Source organism: Diaporthe citri, assembly GCF_014595645.1.
Source record: "Diaporthe citri strain NFHF-8-4 chromosome Unknown scaffold_2, whole genome shotgun sequence".
Taxonomy (NCBI): domain Eukaryota; kingdom Fungi; phylum Ascomycota; class Sordariomycetes; order Diaporthales; family Diaporthaceae; genus Diaporthe; species Diaporthe citri.
The window spans coordinates 7,000,407-7,013,369 of record NW_025064847.1 but is presented as its reverse complement, the minus strand read 5'-3'; the positions used below and the strand labels follow the sequence as shown (position 1 = coordinate 7,013,369).

The following is a 12,963-nucleotide window of genomic DNA, read 5'->3' as shown; positions in this document are numbered from 1 at the left end:
TTCGATAACAACAGACTGGTGGGGTGCAGGCCCAGAAGGCAGAAGACAACTTTGAATTTACCTCTCCTGCCACAAAAGTCTGATGTTTTCGTAAGAGGTTTAATATGAATGAAAAAGTTTGGTGCTCATTTGTCTGGCAAACACAACGTTTCCCCTATGCTCTTTCGACTTCCATTTTATTTGTGGAGCATAAAGACTTTGCAACTGTGGGCTCCCGATTCTTACCGACTCGGTTCGCCAGGGCTTCTGGTCTCGAAAAGGCGTGTGCACAGAACAAGAAAAGAGGCATAGGTGGCAGCACACATGACTAGGCATGACATTCGTGTGAGAGCCAACCCTTTGCAGCCATCTTGGGTCGAATTCTACGCGCAGGGTGTTTTCTTGATGAGTGGTGGGCTACCAGTTACATGCTCAAAATACAGAACGGTGCCAGAACGTCCAGAGGTTCGTTGGCCTGTTGCACGCGCCTAGCCAGTTGACTGTCCATAGCGCCGTAGCGGAATAAAAGGTGACACAAGGTTTATACAAGCAACAGATTCCACGCAACCATGAGCGCCGAAACAATATTAATGCAATTCTGTGCGATTGAGTGGGTATCCTCGTCTCTTCATCATACATCATATAGATACACCGTATTCTTTGTCTCATCGTACACTTCGGATCTAGATCTCGATCTTCTTGGCCGTCTTCGCGGTCGTTGATGTCTCGTATTTCCTCCACTTCCACATGGGGATCTTGGCGTCGTACATCTCATCAATCTCGGCGAAAGTCCTGCCTCTCGTCTCGGGGAGGAGGAAGTAGACAAAGGTGATGACTCCCAGCATACAACCGGCAAAGACCTGTGAGGATAGAACCAGTCAGCAAACTGTGAAGCAAAGAAGCCAGCGTGGCCAAGCACAAGAGGGGGTTGAACTCACGAGGTATGTCTTGGCACCGAGGCCAGCTCCGTCAGCGGCGGTGATCTGCGGCACAACAACGGTCGTGATGACGGCGGTGGTCTGGGCCCAGGCGATGGTGTAGGACATGGTGTAGCTTCGAAGCTTGGTGGTGGGGATCTCGGAGGGCATGACGTTGGACAGGGAGTAGAAGGAGGAGCCCCAGAAGAAGTTGAACATGAAGGAGCAGGCGGCAACTCCGATGGCGTACGAGGGCTCCGAGATGCGGAAGGCCAGGCCACCGGCAATGACGTCCAGGATGAAGAGCATGCCCATGCCGCCCATGGCGAGCGGGCGACGGCCGAGCCTCTCGATGACCAGCGGGGCAATGCAGCAGCCGGCAAGGGTGCAGCAGGAGGCGATAACGGTGAGGGCGAAGGGCGAGGCGACGTTGATGTCCTGCAGGAAGACGGTGGCGTAGGTGGTGGACAGGAAGACGCCCGAGATCTGGTTGAAGGAGAAGAAGGAGCCGGCCGTGATGGTGCGCTTGATGTTCTGCCTGTCGAAGATGTTCCAGAAGGACACGTCGTTGATGAGGGAGCGCTCGTTGTCCTGGCAGAGCTTCATGACGCGCAGCTCATCGGCGACCTCGGCGTCCGAGTTGCCACGGAGCTTGCGGAGGGCGGAGAGGGCCTGGTCGAACTTGTCCTTGCCGATGAGCCACTGGGGGGACTCGGGCATGATGGCGGTGGGCGGGATGAGCAGCGCGGGCAGGGCGCACTGGACGGCCAGGGGAACATCGTAGGAGAGCTTGTCGCCGCGGGTGCTGGTGGCGAAGACGACACAGGTCGCCACGACGCCGGAGAGCAGGTTCATGATGTTGATACAGGCGACGACACGACCACGGATGGCGACGGGGACGACCTCGGACAGGTACAGGGGGGCGGTTGCGTTGGCAATGCCCATGGAGATGGCGACGATGGAGCGGCCGCCGACGAAGGCGCCCAGGTTCGGGGCGAAGATCTGCAGGAGCGTGCCGCCGACCGAGACAACGTAGGCGATGAGGAGAGGCCATTTCCGGCCGAGGTAGTTGTTCAGGGGGTATGCGAAGAGGGCCCCGATGATGGAACCGACCAGAGGGATGGAGAGGAGCAGCGACTGGTTGCGTGCAGTGAAGACGAACTCGCCTGTTGCTTCGTTGACTCCTTGGTATTTCTCGACCTGGGAGAGACGGTAACGAACGAGGTCAGCCCATGGCCCGTGTTTGCTTTTGTTCGCTTGTGTTCACCCCACAGAGAGACTTACAAATGGCTTCAGGGCGATGATTGGTGAGATGACCTTGTCGTCGTATCCGAACAGAAACGAGGCGGCGGCAAACGTTACACAGGCGAAGATGCTATAAGAGAGGGAAGAAAGACTCCAAGTTAGCCGATTGAAATAGTCCAGATGAGAGTTCACGGACGGGAAGGGAGGCAGGAGGCAGGAGGTGATGGATAATATTTCCAAGGCCTACTCACAGGAAGGGGTTGACGGCATTGCCCTGAGCAATGACGGGCTGTGGAGGCTCCTCGTGATGCATGGCCCCGAGGGCATCGGTCTTCTCGATGCCATTCTTCTGGTCGTCCATGTCTATACTCGTAGTTGGACTCATGATGACGGGTCAGGCAAAGGACTCTGCCGGGCTGTGGTCAAGGTGAAAGGGGAGGAGGAAGAGAGAGGTGGTGAGAGATGGGAGAGATAGAGTTTAGAAGAAACACTGATAAAGAAAAAAAAAGGGAGAAGAGACCCGTGCTTGATGAGATGAGGTCTGAGCACTGCAGAGCCAAAATCCGGGGTAGTGAGGCGGCGATGGGAATGTTTATATATACACAATATGATGTGCACCTGGGTGCGGTGCACAAAAGCCCACGAGTCGAGGGACAGGATCAGACGATGAACATGTTGATGTGCGTGTAAGTCAAGTCAAGTCAAGCCCGGTACAGTATGTAGTCAGTAGTCGCGCCGGACGTGCAGCCAGCCCTATGTCGACTACTTGGAATGGGCCGAGACTGGCCGGTCAGGGGGGGTGCAAGGGGGGCCTGGGTGAGGCTGGCCGCACCACGTTAGGCTGCACAGATACCTTTGGTAGACCATACCCGCACGGCGCAACAGCAGCAGCAACAAACAGCTGAGCAGCCAGCACAGAAACAGCAGCTGCAGCTGCAGCTGAGCAAGGAGGACAGGCAACGGGCATGCACGATTCAGTTTCGCAGGTGCGGGGCCCCAGAAATCCCAGGGAAAAAAGGAAGCTCTCAGTCTATTTGTGGGGGCAGAATTGGCGCCGGCAGCATGAAACCAGAGGCCCAAAGGGGAAATGGAGGGACAATCTCGGAAGCAGGCGTGGAGCCAGAGTTTCTCCGGCCGGGGCTGGGCGTGTGTGGTCGGCAGCTCCGGCCAGCACCAGCGAGCAGGGCAGCCAGGCCCAAGGGCACGCATGGGCACAAGGCTGTGTCTGGGGGTTTGGGCGTCATCGACCGGGCCCAGGACCAGCTTGACATGACAACTGACAGCAGCCGAGACACGAATTCTCCACGCTCCTCCTCCCCATTGATCCGAAGCCCAGATCCAGATCCCCGATCCCAATCCCAATCAGACTCTGGTCTGATGTGTGCGACTGAGGTATGAATGGCAAACTCATCCCCGTCCCCGTCTTTATCCCCACAACGGCCGACCACCTCCGAAGCCAGGCCGGCGCTACAACCACAACAGCAACAGCAACAGCAACAGCAACAGCAACACCAACACCATCATCACCCCCATCAGCAGCAGCAACATGATCATCAGAACCAGGCTCAGGGCCAGCAGAACCAACAGCAGCAGCAGCAGCAGCAGCAGCAGCAGCAGCAGCAGCAGCAGCAGCAGCAGACTGTCAAGAAGGCCTGTGACAACTGCCGCCTGCGGAAGACAAAGGTACGGACGGAACCAGTGATATGCACACATACACACGTACACTCGCATACTCCTACTCCTACACTAACACGCTCACACACGTGTTTATGTGTGTACATATATACATTCATATATGTATCACATATACAAGCGCGCAGCATCGTACCACAACCCGCCCATGGCCCGTGGTTGGCGGCGTGTAAACTCCTCCCCCCCCCGGTACATGTGCCATGTGTATAAGAGACGGGTCTAGAACGCCGGGCCGGGCTGTGCTGCGCTGCTGCCGTGCTATACCACTGTGTCGGTGTGATGTATGTTGACAGTTTCGGTAGTGTGACCTGACCAACCCGTGCACCAACTGTGCCTCGCGTGGCTTCGAATGCACATATGCCACCCCCCATCGCAAGAGGGGCCCTGCTGGACGGTAAGCCGTGTGCACGTGTGCATAGCACGATGAGAAGAGAAGAGAAGAGACAAGAGACAAGAGACAAGAGACAAGAGACAAGAGACAAGAGACAAGAGACAAGAGACAAGAGACAAGAGACAAGAGACAAGAGACAAGAGACAAGAGACAAGAGAAAGAAGAAACACAAGTGCTGTTGCATATCATGCCGTACAGAGATCATCGTGACGTCTATCAACCTCTCTCCTCTGTCCTCTCCTCCCTCCCTCTCCCCTCCTCTCTCCGTTGCAGCCCTTCTGTCCCTCCCCCGTCCACACCCCCGTTCATCCTATGATCTATCTGCCTGTCGTTTCGTTTCATCTGTCCATCTGTCCATCTGTCCATCTATCCACCGATCCATATATATTGTTCTATCTGCAAACTGGCTGGGCACTCATCATATTCTTTATTCGCGCCCGCAGCCGTCTCAATGAGATCCGGGAGCGCGAGCAGAAGCGAATCCGAAACGCCGAGTCAACCTCCGTGGCCTCGTCCTTCTCGCCCTCGGCCCCTGTCCTGTCCGTCTCCAACCATGAAGCGAACGATGCAAGTCCCGGAAACACCCGTGGCATGCCCCAGCAGAACCTCCAGCAGCAGCAGCAGCAGCAGCAGCAGCAAGACCAGTTCATGTTTGGCGCTGATTCCTCGGGCCTGCCAGGTGCTGCCGACCAGGTCTCAGGGCTGACCCCGTCATGGGACGGCATGCTTGCCTCGTTTGGGCCCGCCTCGGCCTCGCTCGCCGGCCCGGCCCCCTCTGACTCCCCGGACGGCCGCGCCGGGAGCGCCGCCTCCAACACGTTTGACGACCTCGTCTTCTCGCTGCGCCAGTCCCAGTACAACAACCACTCCCTTAGCAACGTCGCCGGACACCCCCCGATCCCCCACGCATCGCCGGCCAGCAGCAGCAATGTCCTCTCGGTGCCCTCCAGCGGCTGGCCGGCCGTCATCACCGACGAGAACCTCATCCGCTGGCTCGACATCTACTTTGAGCGCCTCTACCCGACCCTGCCCATCCTCAAGCGCTCCTCCGTCTTTGCCCGCCTCCTCGCCCAGGAGCACCGCACCAACCCGGACTTTGGCGCCATGCTCCTCTCCCTCTCCGCCTTTGGCCTCATCCAGCCCGTCCGCGTCAGCGAGCAGCGCTCCGCCTCGTCCTCGTCGCGCCAGCAGATGGTCGACCTCCTGCTCATGGAGGCCGTGCGCATGCGCACCGTCGTCGACTTTGGCCAGTCCCCGACCATGGACATGATCTTCACCTCCGTCTTCCTGTTTGCCTGCCTCTTCCAGAAGGGCCAGCACAACGCCGCCTGGCTGAGGATGAGGGAGGCTGTCGAGCTGGGCTGCATCTTCGGCCTGGACAAGTTCGACTGCTACCTGAACTGCTCGCCCGAGCAGAAGCAGCAGCGGCTACGGGTTTACTACCTGCTGTCCGTGACAGAAAGGTAGGCATCAACGCACACACATGCACACATGCACCATGCACACACATGCACCATACACACATACACACATACACATGAAAAGTCCCCATCGGGAGACGATGACTTTAACAATCACTACAGAGCATACGGGCTGCAGCGCCACCACTCTGTCGGCTTCGTGGGCGAGCCCAGCGCCTCGACGCAGTCCCTGCTCGAGTCCATCTCGGGCGTGGCCGACAGCGCTGATTCCTCCGGCATCGTCATCCAGGACGACGCCGAGGCAGCTGGCATGCTGGGGCTTCTACTCCTCATGAGGCTCTTCGACCCGATAAACGAGGACTTCCTACGCTGCTGGAACGGTCACTGCAAGAGTGACATGGGCGGCTGCCGCTTCCTCAACGAGCGGACCGCCGTCATGATATACGACCAGATCGACCGTCACGACCTTGAAGGGAAGAGCTCGTCGACAGCCGCGGCGGCGGCAGCAGCAGCAGCAGCAGCATCAGCAGCAGCATCAGCATCAGCCATGAAGGTACCGCAGTCGGTGGCAGCGTCCTCCGCAGCGAGCCACGCGCAGATGGCGGCGGCTGAGCGGCCACCGCCGCCCGTCCCGTCATGGCTCTCCGCGGCAGCTGCGACCTCATCCCAGCAGGCTGACATCCTGGTGAACCAGCAGTGGCTGCTGAACCGCCTCTGGCACTTGTGTCTTTCACATAAACTCCTCGTGCCCCAGTCAGGGCACGCGGCACTCTCCATCTACAACGCCGTGTCGATAGCCGAGAACACGCTGAGGATCTGTCAGACGACGCCGCTGGCGAGCATCGAGGTGCACGGCATCGGCATGATCGAGAAGCTCTACACCATCGTGGAGAGCGCCATCGCCGCGATCCAGTACTGGGAGGCAGCCGAGGACGGGCAGGTCGGGACGGATGGTGTTGGGGGCGCGGGCGGGAACCACGGCGTCGGCGGCTCGCGGCAGCACCACGCACACAACATACACCACCGCAAGCCGCTGCTCAAGGGCTACCTGGAGCTGTTCAAGACCATACGGGCGGGACAGCATGTGTTCCTGACCAAGTACAACGCGCTGGTGGGCCAGGAGCTAGGCCTGATTCTCGAATAAGGGAGGCCCTGGAAGCGGCCATTCTCCGGATGTATATACCTGCTTAACCAGTCTGACGAGAACGAGGGGCGCAAACTCTATACGTCCGGTACGCTTATTACACAGTAGCTCAGGAATTGTCTCAAGTCCCAAGTCTTGATCTGGCCCCGGTGATGACGAGCCTGTGGGTCCCGGCCACGAGGCTCACCCCCTCGTCGACCAGGGCGAGAGTAACCCTCCGGATTGTAGTGTCCGTCGATCTTGCGGAGAGAGGCGGAGAGGGCGTGGGGAGACCTGGTCCCAAGACTTGAAGAACGTGTGACTCCGGACATTCACCATCATGCGAATCCCACGGCGGGGTGGAGGGGGAGAAACACAGGCAAATCTTCGGAGAAACACCCTTGGCATTGTCTCGTGACTAGTCTAGTAGTTATTAGTTTGCTTTTCCTCCCCGAGTCTGCCTGCGCAACTCCTCCTGCCAGCACCTCTCGGACAGGGAGGCACGGTGGTGTGAGCTGGGACGGATTGTTCCCGATGAATTGGACTGTGGCAGGAAATAGCTTGTCCAAGTCAGGGGGATCCGCGCCGACATGACCGACTATGCTGGCTCAAACGATATCCGAGTCAGCACTCTACTATAGCAGACACAAGGTCTATTTCGGGCGCGAACTAGTTCCCTGGCAGATCGCCGCGGCACACTTGTAGACTGCGGTGGTGCCACACTGCCCACCCGGCAGGTAGACTTGTCGATCGGCTCCGCGGGCCAGGAGGCTCTGCCCGGGGGATAATTCTCGGTGTTTCGCCCCCGACAGCATTCTCCCGACGGTGCAGCCACACAGCCGGTGGAGATTCCAGCACCGGCCGCTAAGGACCCGCAGATCCCTTTTACTTGTACCGCAGTAGCCCAGTCCACCTCCTTGTCTTGCCCTCCGAACTTTTCCTATTCTGGATTCTTTAACGCCCGCCTTGCACGTCTGTTGTTCAACCAAACATTGTCCGCTTCAGGCATATATCACATTGTATAAACCGGCCTCTGCTACGCTCAAGATTCCCTCCCCCCCCCCGCCCACTGCTCATTCACGTCTTACACAAACCCACAAGCACTTGTCATGGGTTCAGTCACGCCACCAGAAGAGCGGGAGCCTCGCCTTGTAAACGGCACAAGGTTAGCCCCCAAGGACTACGCGCGCTGGCGGCCGTCGTATCATCTCATCGCACCACGTGGATGGATGAACGACCCTTGTGCCCCAGGCTACATTCCATCAACAAACACGTACCACGTTGGTTTCCAATGGAACCCAAACGGAGCTGAATGGGGCGATATTGTCTGGGGAAAGGCATTTTCGTCTGACCTGGTGTCATGGGAAGTACCCGAGGCCCCGAGCCTGAAGAGGGATGCTCCCTATGACTCCGAGGGCGTGTTCACGGGCTGCTGGAGGCCGACAGGCCTAGACGGGAAGCACAAGGGCGGCGCAGACGCTAAGGGCGAGGTCAGCTTCATCTACACCAGTGTGTCAAGACTGCCGATACACTACACCAAGGAGTACCACCGCGGCTGTGAGACCCTGAGTCTCGCAACAAGCAAGGATGGCGGCCATACGTGGACAAAACATGCCTCCAATCCTATTCTGCCCGGCCCACCAGAAGATATTGCAATCACCGGGTGGCGGGACCCTTACGTCGCAACCTGGCCTGCGGTGAGGGAGCTCGTGGCCAGGCGCAAGCCTCAGCAGAACGGAGCGCACGCGACAGAGGAGCAGGAACCGCTCTTTGGTATCATCTCCGGGGGCATCCGCTCCAAGACTCCCGCCACATTTCTCTACAAGGTCGACCCCGCCGACCTGACCAAGTGGACCTACATCTCGCCGCTCACAACGCCGGGCCTTAACTTTGCACCCTCGCGTTGGACAGGCGACCTGGGCGTGAACTGGGAAGTGACAAACTTCGTGTCCCTGAGCTCCGCGGACAAGAGACACAGCCAAGACTTCCTCATCTTCGGCGCCGAGGGCTGTCAGCCCCCACACGGCGGCGCCGGCGTCGTTCCCGGCACCAAGAGGTGCCCCCGTGCGCAGCTATGGATCGGCATCGACCCTGCCGAGGGTGAATCCGAGCATGGGGCCCTGACCGAGTTCTCGTACGGAGGAGCCTTCGACCACGGGCTCTACTACGCAGCCAACGGCTTCTTCGACCCGGTGACCCAACAACAGGTCGTCATCGGCTGGGTGACAGAGGACGACATACCCGTTGAGATGCAGGCCAACCAGGGGTGGAGCGGATGTCTCTCACTCCCCAGGGTCGTCTCCCTGGTCGAGATCAACAATGTGGTGCGGGCGACCAGGTCTGACCTGAAGAGCATCACCAACGTCAAGGCAACGCCAGTCCCTGGGCAGGATGGCCTTTCCACGGTGCAGACCCTCGGGATAGCACCTGAGCCGCGCCTGCAGAGGCTGCGCAACGGTGCCACAAGACGGACAGCTCAGCCCGGTGTGCTCAAGTCAAAGACGCAGACGACGCAGAACTTCCTGGCCCTCGAGACAGCACAGTGGGAGGCACGGGCCTCGTTCTCGTCGGCTTCGTCCAGCGAGCGAGCCGGCCTGGCCATCCACCATGGCGGTGCCTCCCAGCCGACCAAGCTGTACTTCACGCCGGCCGACGAGACGTTCGTCATCGAGCGCCCGGATTTCTACGCCCCGCCGTCGTACAAGGGTGACAGACAGGACACAAAACTGCAGACGGAAACCGCGCCCTTCACGCTCTTCACAACGCGCAATGCGCAGACCGGCGCCGAGGTCGAGGAGAGGCTGGTGGTGAACATCTTCTACGACGGCAGTGTGCTTGAGGTGTTTGTCAACAGCAGGGCCGCCATCACGACGAGGGTCTACCTCGAGGATTCCAGGTCTAGTGGCTTGGAGTTCTTCGCTGACGGGGCGGACGTCGTGTTGGAAGAGGCTGTCGTCTGGGATGGGCTGTCTACGGCTCCATAGACACGTAGCAGCTGAATGTGCGAACATCAGTACGCAGAAAGCTGTGAATGCCAGGCATGCACGGCATGAATAGAATTATGAACTCTCACGCACGGGCTGAGGAATGGTTCCTCCTAAGTCGGTTCAAGGTACGAGGAGTTTTGGGATTTTGGACTGATATTATGGAATGGACAGACGTCAACATGGCACCTCTATAGATTGCATGATACCAAATTGCAGATCGTGCATGCGCCTTTTCACACTGATATTCTTTGTTACGACAAAACTGTCAGGGGAATTATATTGTGCCTGAACCCATCTGATCTACATTACCTTGACTGTCTGGGTCCCGACCCATGTAGCGTAATTGTGCCTGCGCCCTCGACTAGAAAAGACTAGCAGGATGTGTCGATTATAACAGAAAGCAACTAGTAGTTAACACCCTTCTGCCGGAAAAGTTCCATATGCAGCATCCTTACATCACCAAGTTATATAAACACTAGCAAAATGTCAATCGTATCGTCTGGAATATTAAATTGCTAACGCTGATGTGAAGAACTCGAATGTTTGCTGAGCAGGTTGATCATCTGGTGGCTTCTCCTCCTCCGTCCATAAACAACTAATACGCAAACCAACGCAGACGTTGCCAGTTGGGAATTCTCGATGTCCTCGGCGACGACGTGGAAACGCAACTGGGGAAACTCAACATCCATACCTAATTCCACGTCTGGCAATAACAGCAGCGAACGTAAAGGCTTTCGGCTTGGAAATGGATTACCAAATATAAGTCAACGTACCATCAACTTAAGCACATACGGCCATAGACACAGGAAAATACGGGATCCCGTCCGCTCTCCCTTAGTTAAGCCTGTGATTAATAAACTACTTATCGTCTCCGTTTTACCCTCCCCCCCAATGGCTACGAAGGACAGCCGGCCGCGCCAAGCCCAGCCTCCAAGTTTAACTATCGTTTCCCTATTATATATTGCAATGCCCATTTAACCGCCCCGTTTAATGCTAACAATGCCCGCCTAATTAAACTAAGGCCTTCAATGCTATATTAACGCCCCTTCTTTATAGCGGTCTTATCTTATAATCCCGCGATTCCCTCACAATCCATAGCCTTTGCATATAAAGCTTAAGTAGCTTTTCTTTATTATTAAAGGCGCAGCAGGCCTAATAATTATAATCTTATAGCTAACGGCTAAGTAGGTTAGTTCCTTTGTTATTTAGTTTTAATTTTCTTTCTTTTATCTCCTTAAAATATATTTTTCTATATATTATAAATAAACTTACGTAAAATCATTAAGCTATTATTATATATTACTACTTAAGTAATAGCTAATATATTAATAGTTATAAATAAAGCTTTCCTGCCTTAAAGAGGAAATAAATTAACTTTTATTTATAGCAAAATTATAACCTTATATAAACCTAGGATTCCGCGTTTATATGCTTGCTTATCTTTATAAAGAAGGTCTTATACTAAGGTGCTGAATATACTTGCCATTCATACCACTTAGTCCTTAGCATACCCTTGATCTTAGCCAGGATTTAAATATTCTATTCCGCGCGTTTATATATATAGCTAAATTACTAACAAAGACATAATAGCCTTTTGAGGTGGGATTATAAGAGCGTTATATAATACAGGCTGACCTTATTATGCAACTCACATTAACCTAGGAGATACCGTGTTTACTTATTATAAGGCATTAAGTGAAGCCTTGCTTATATGCCCCTTATAAGCCCTACCTTTTAGCATAAATTAATAAGACCTTGCATTTATACCTTAATCCAATAATTAACCCCTATGTGTAGCCTAAGTATAGCATTGCTCGCTATAAGTGCATAAATAGCATGATAACCTTGCATTTATGCTTTAATTTAATACTTAACTTTCTTAATGCCTTAGTTGCATTATTACATTATTGCTTAATACATGGCTGGTTTAATGACCGGCCAGTATGCTTAAGAGTTATTGCTTATTTTAGTTATAATAATACTTATATTATTTTATAATCCATTATTACCGCTAAATCCATAATAAGAAGGGGTTCATAATTAGCTTTAAGCTATTAAGATAGCCTTGCTTTTTAATAATTAAGGATAGTTCTTTTATAGCCTATTGGCATTTAATTATATATAATGCAATATATAATATAAACGGCAGCTATTATAAAATAAATATAAGTGATTACTTATTATTTACTTAATTGCTTAAGGAAATATATATAATTATTAAGATTTAAGAAATGGAAAGAGGCTTTTATTATAAGTTAAACTTAAATAAAATAAAACTTTGCTTTCCTTGCTATATTAATTTGCATTATTAATTTTCTTATTCTCTTTTCTTAACCTTTCCCTTATATAATAGTTATCTAATTAATATTATTATGAATCTTTCTACCCTAAATACCTAGCACTTTAAAATACTTTAATAAAACTTTTATAACTACTTAGGTATATCATTTTAGAATACCTATAAAGATTTGCTTATGCTGCTTTAGTATATATACATAGTTAGCATAACTTATAAGTTATTTAATAAAGATATTAAGATTTTTAATTTCTTTAAGATTAAGCAAAGGAGGGATGAATTTCTTAACCGGAGATTTCCAGGCTTCCATAAATACCTTATAGCTATAAGCCCTTACTTAAATTAACCCCTGGAAGACATTATAGGATAAATTACTTATAAGCTTTAAAATAATAATATATTTTAGTTTAATTAATTTATAAAGCTTTTACATTAAGTAAACTTTTCTTCTCCCTTAAGATTTTTTAATAAGTTTAAATTAATACTTAACTTGGATTCGCGGGACTAAGAAATGATTAAGCAAACTTAAGTTTTTAAATAAGGCTTTGCAATTAATATTATTATAAGCTAATATAATATAATTCACTCCTTATTTAATTTAAAGCAATCCATAAATAGTAATAATAATTAATTAAATTAAGTTAAATAATAAGCTTGTAAAACCTAGGTATTATAAAGTATTTATAAGATACTTTTTATTATTAATAAACTATTTAAAGCAACATTCTTAGTTATTAATTAACTATCTTAAGAAAAGTTAAGTTTTATCCTAGGTATAATATACTTATCTGCTAATAAATAACCTAAAGGGATATTCCTATTATTAGTTAATTACTTAAAGAGATAACTTATATTATTAATAAACTATTCCAAGAGTTGCCCCTATTATTAGTTAACTATTTAAAATAGTTA

At 52.2% G+C, this 12,963-nt stretch overlaps 3 protein-coding genes across 3 annotated transcripts; 2 read left to right on the top strand and 1 right to left on the bottom strand.

Annotated features, from left to right (window-relative positions):
• Window positions 1-662: 662 nt before the first annotated feature.
• Window positions 663-2,526, bottom strand: INS49_007430 (uncharacterized protein; the record flags this gene model as incomplete). The annotated part of the gene is made up of 4 exons (XM_043168195.1): window positions 663-839; window positions 918-2,096; window positions 2,181-2,271; window positions 2,393-2,526. 4 exons carry the CDS (start codon window positions 2,524-2,526, stop codon window positions 663-665), a joined length of 1,581 nt encoding a protein of 526 aa, XP_043029339.1.
• Window positions 2,527-3,539: 1,013 nt separating this feature from the next.
• INS49_007429 (uncharacterized protein) lies at window positions 3,540-6,789 on the top strand (the record flags this gene model as incomplete). Its single annotated transcript, XM_043168194.1, has 4 exons — window positions 3,540-3,824; window positions 4,136-4,227; window positions 4,668-5,687; window positions 5,808-6,789. 4 exons carry the CDS (start codon window positions 3,540-3,542, stop codon window positions 6,787-6,789), a joined length of 2,379 nt encoding a protein of 792 aa, XP_043029338.1.
• Window positions 6,790-7,877: 1,088 nt separating this feature from the next.
• INS49_007428 (uncharacterized protein) lies at window positions 7,878-9,752 on the top strand (the record flags this gene model as incomplete). The annotated part of the gene is made up of 1 exon (XM_043168193.1): window positions 7,878-9,752. The coding sequence occupies one exon, from the start codon at window positions 7,878-7,880 to the stop codon at window positions 9,750-9,752; it is 1,875 nt and encodes a 624-aa protein (XP_043029337.1).
• Between the last annotated feature and the right edge of the window lie 3,211 nt (window positions 9,753-12,963).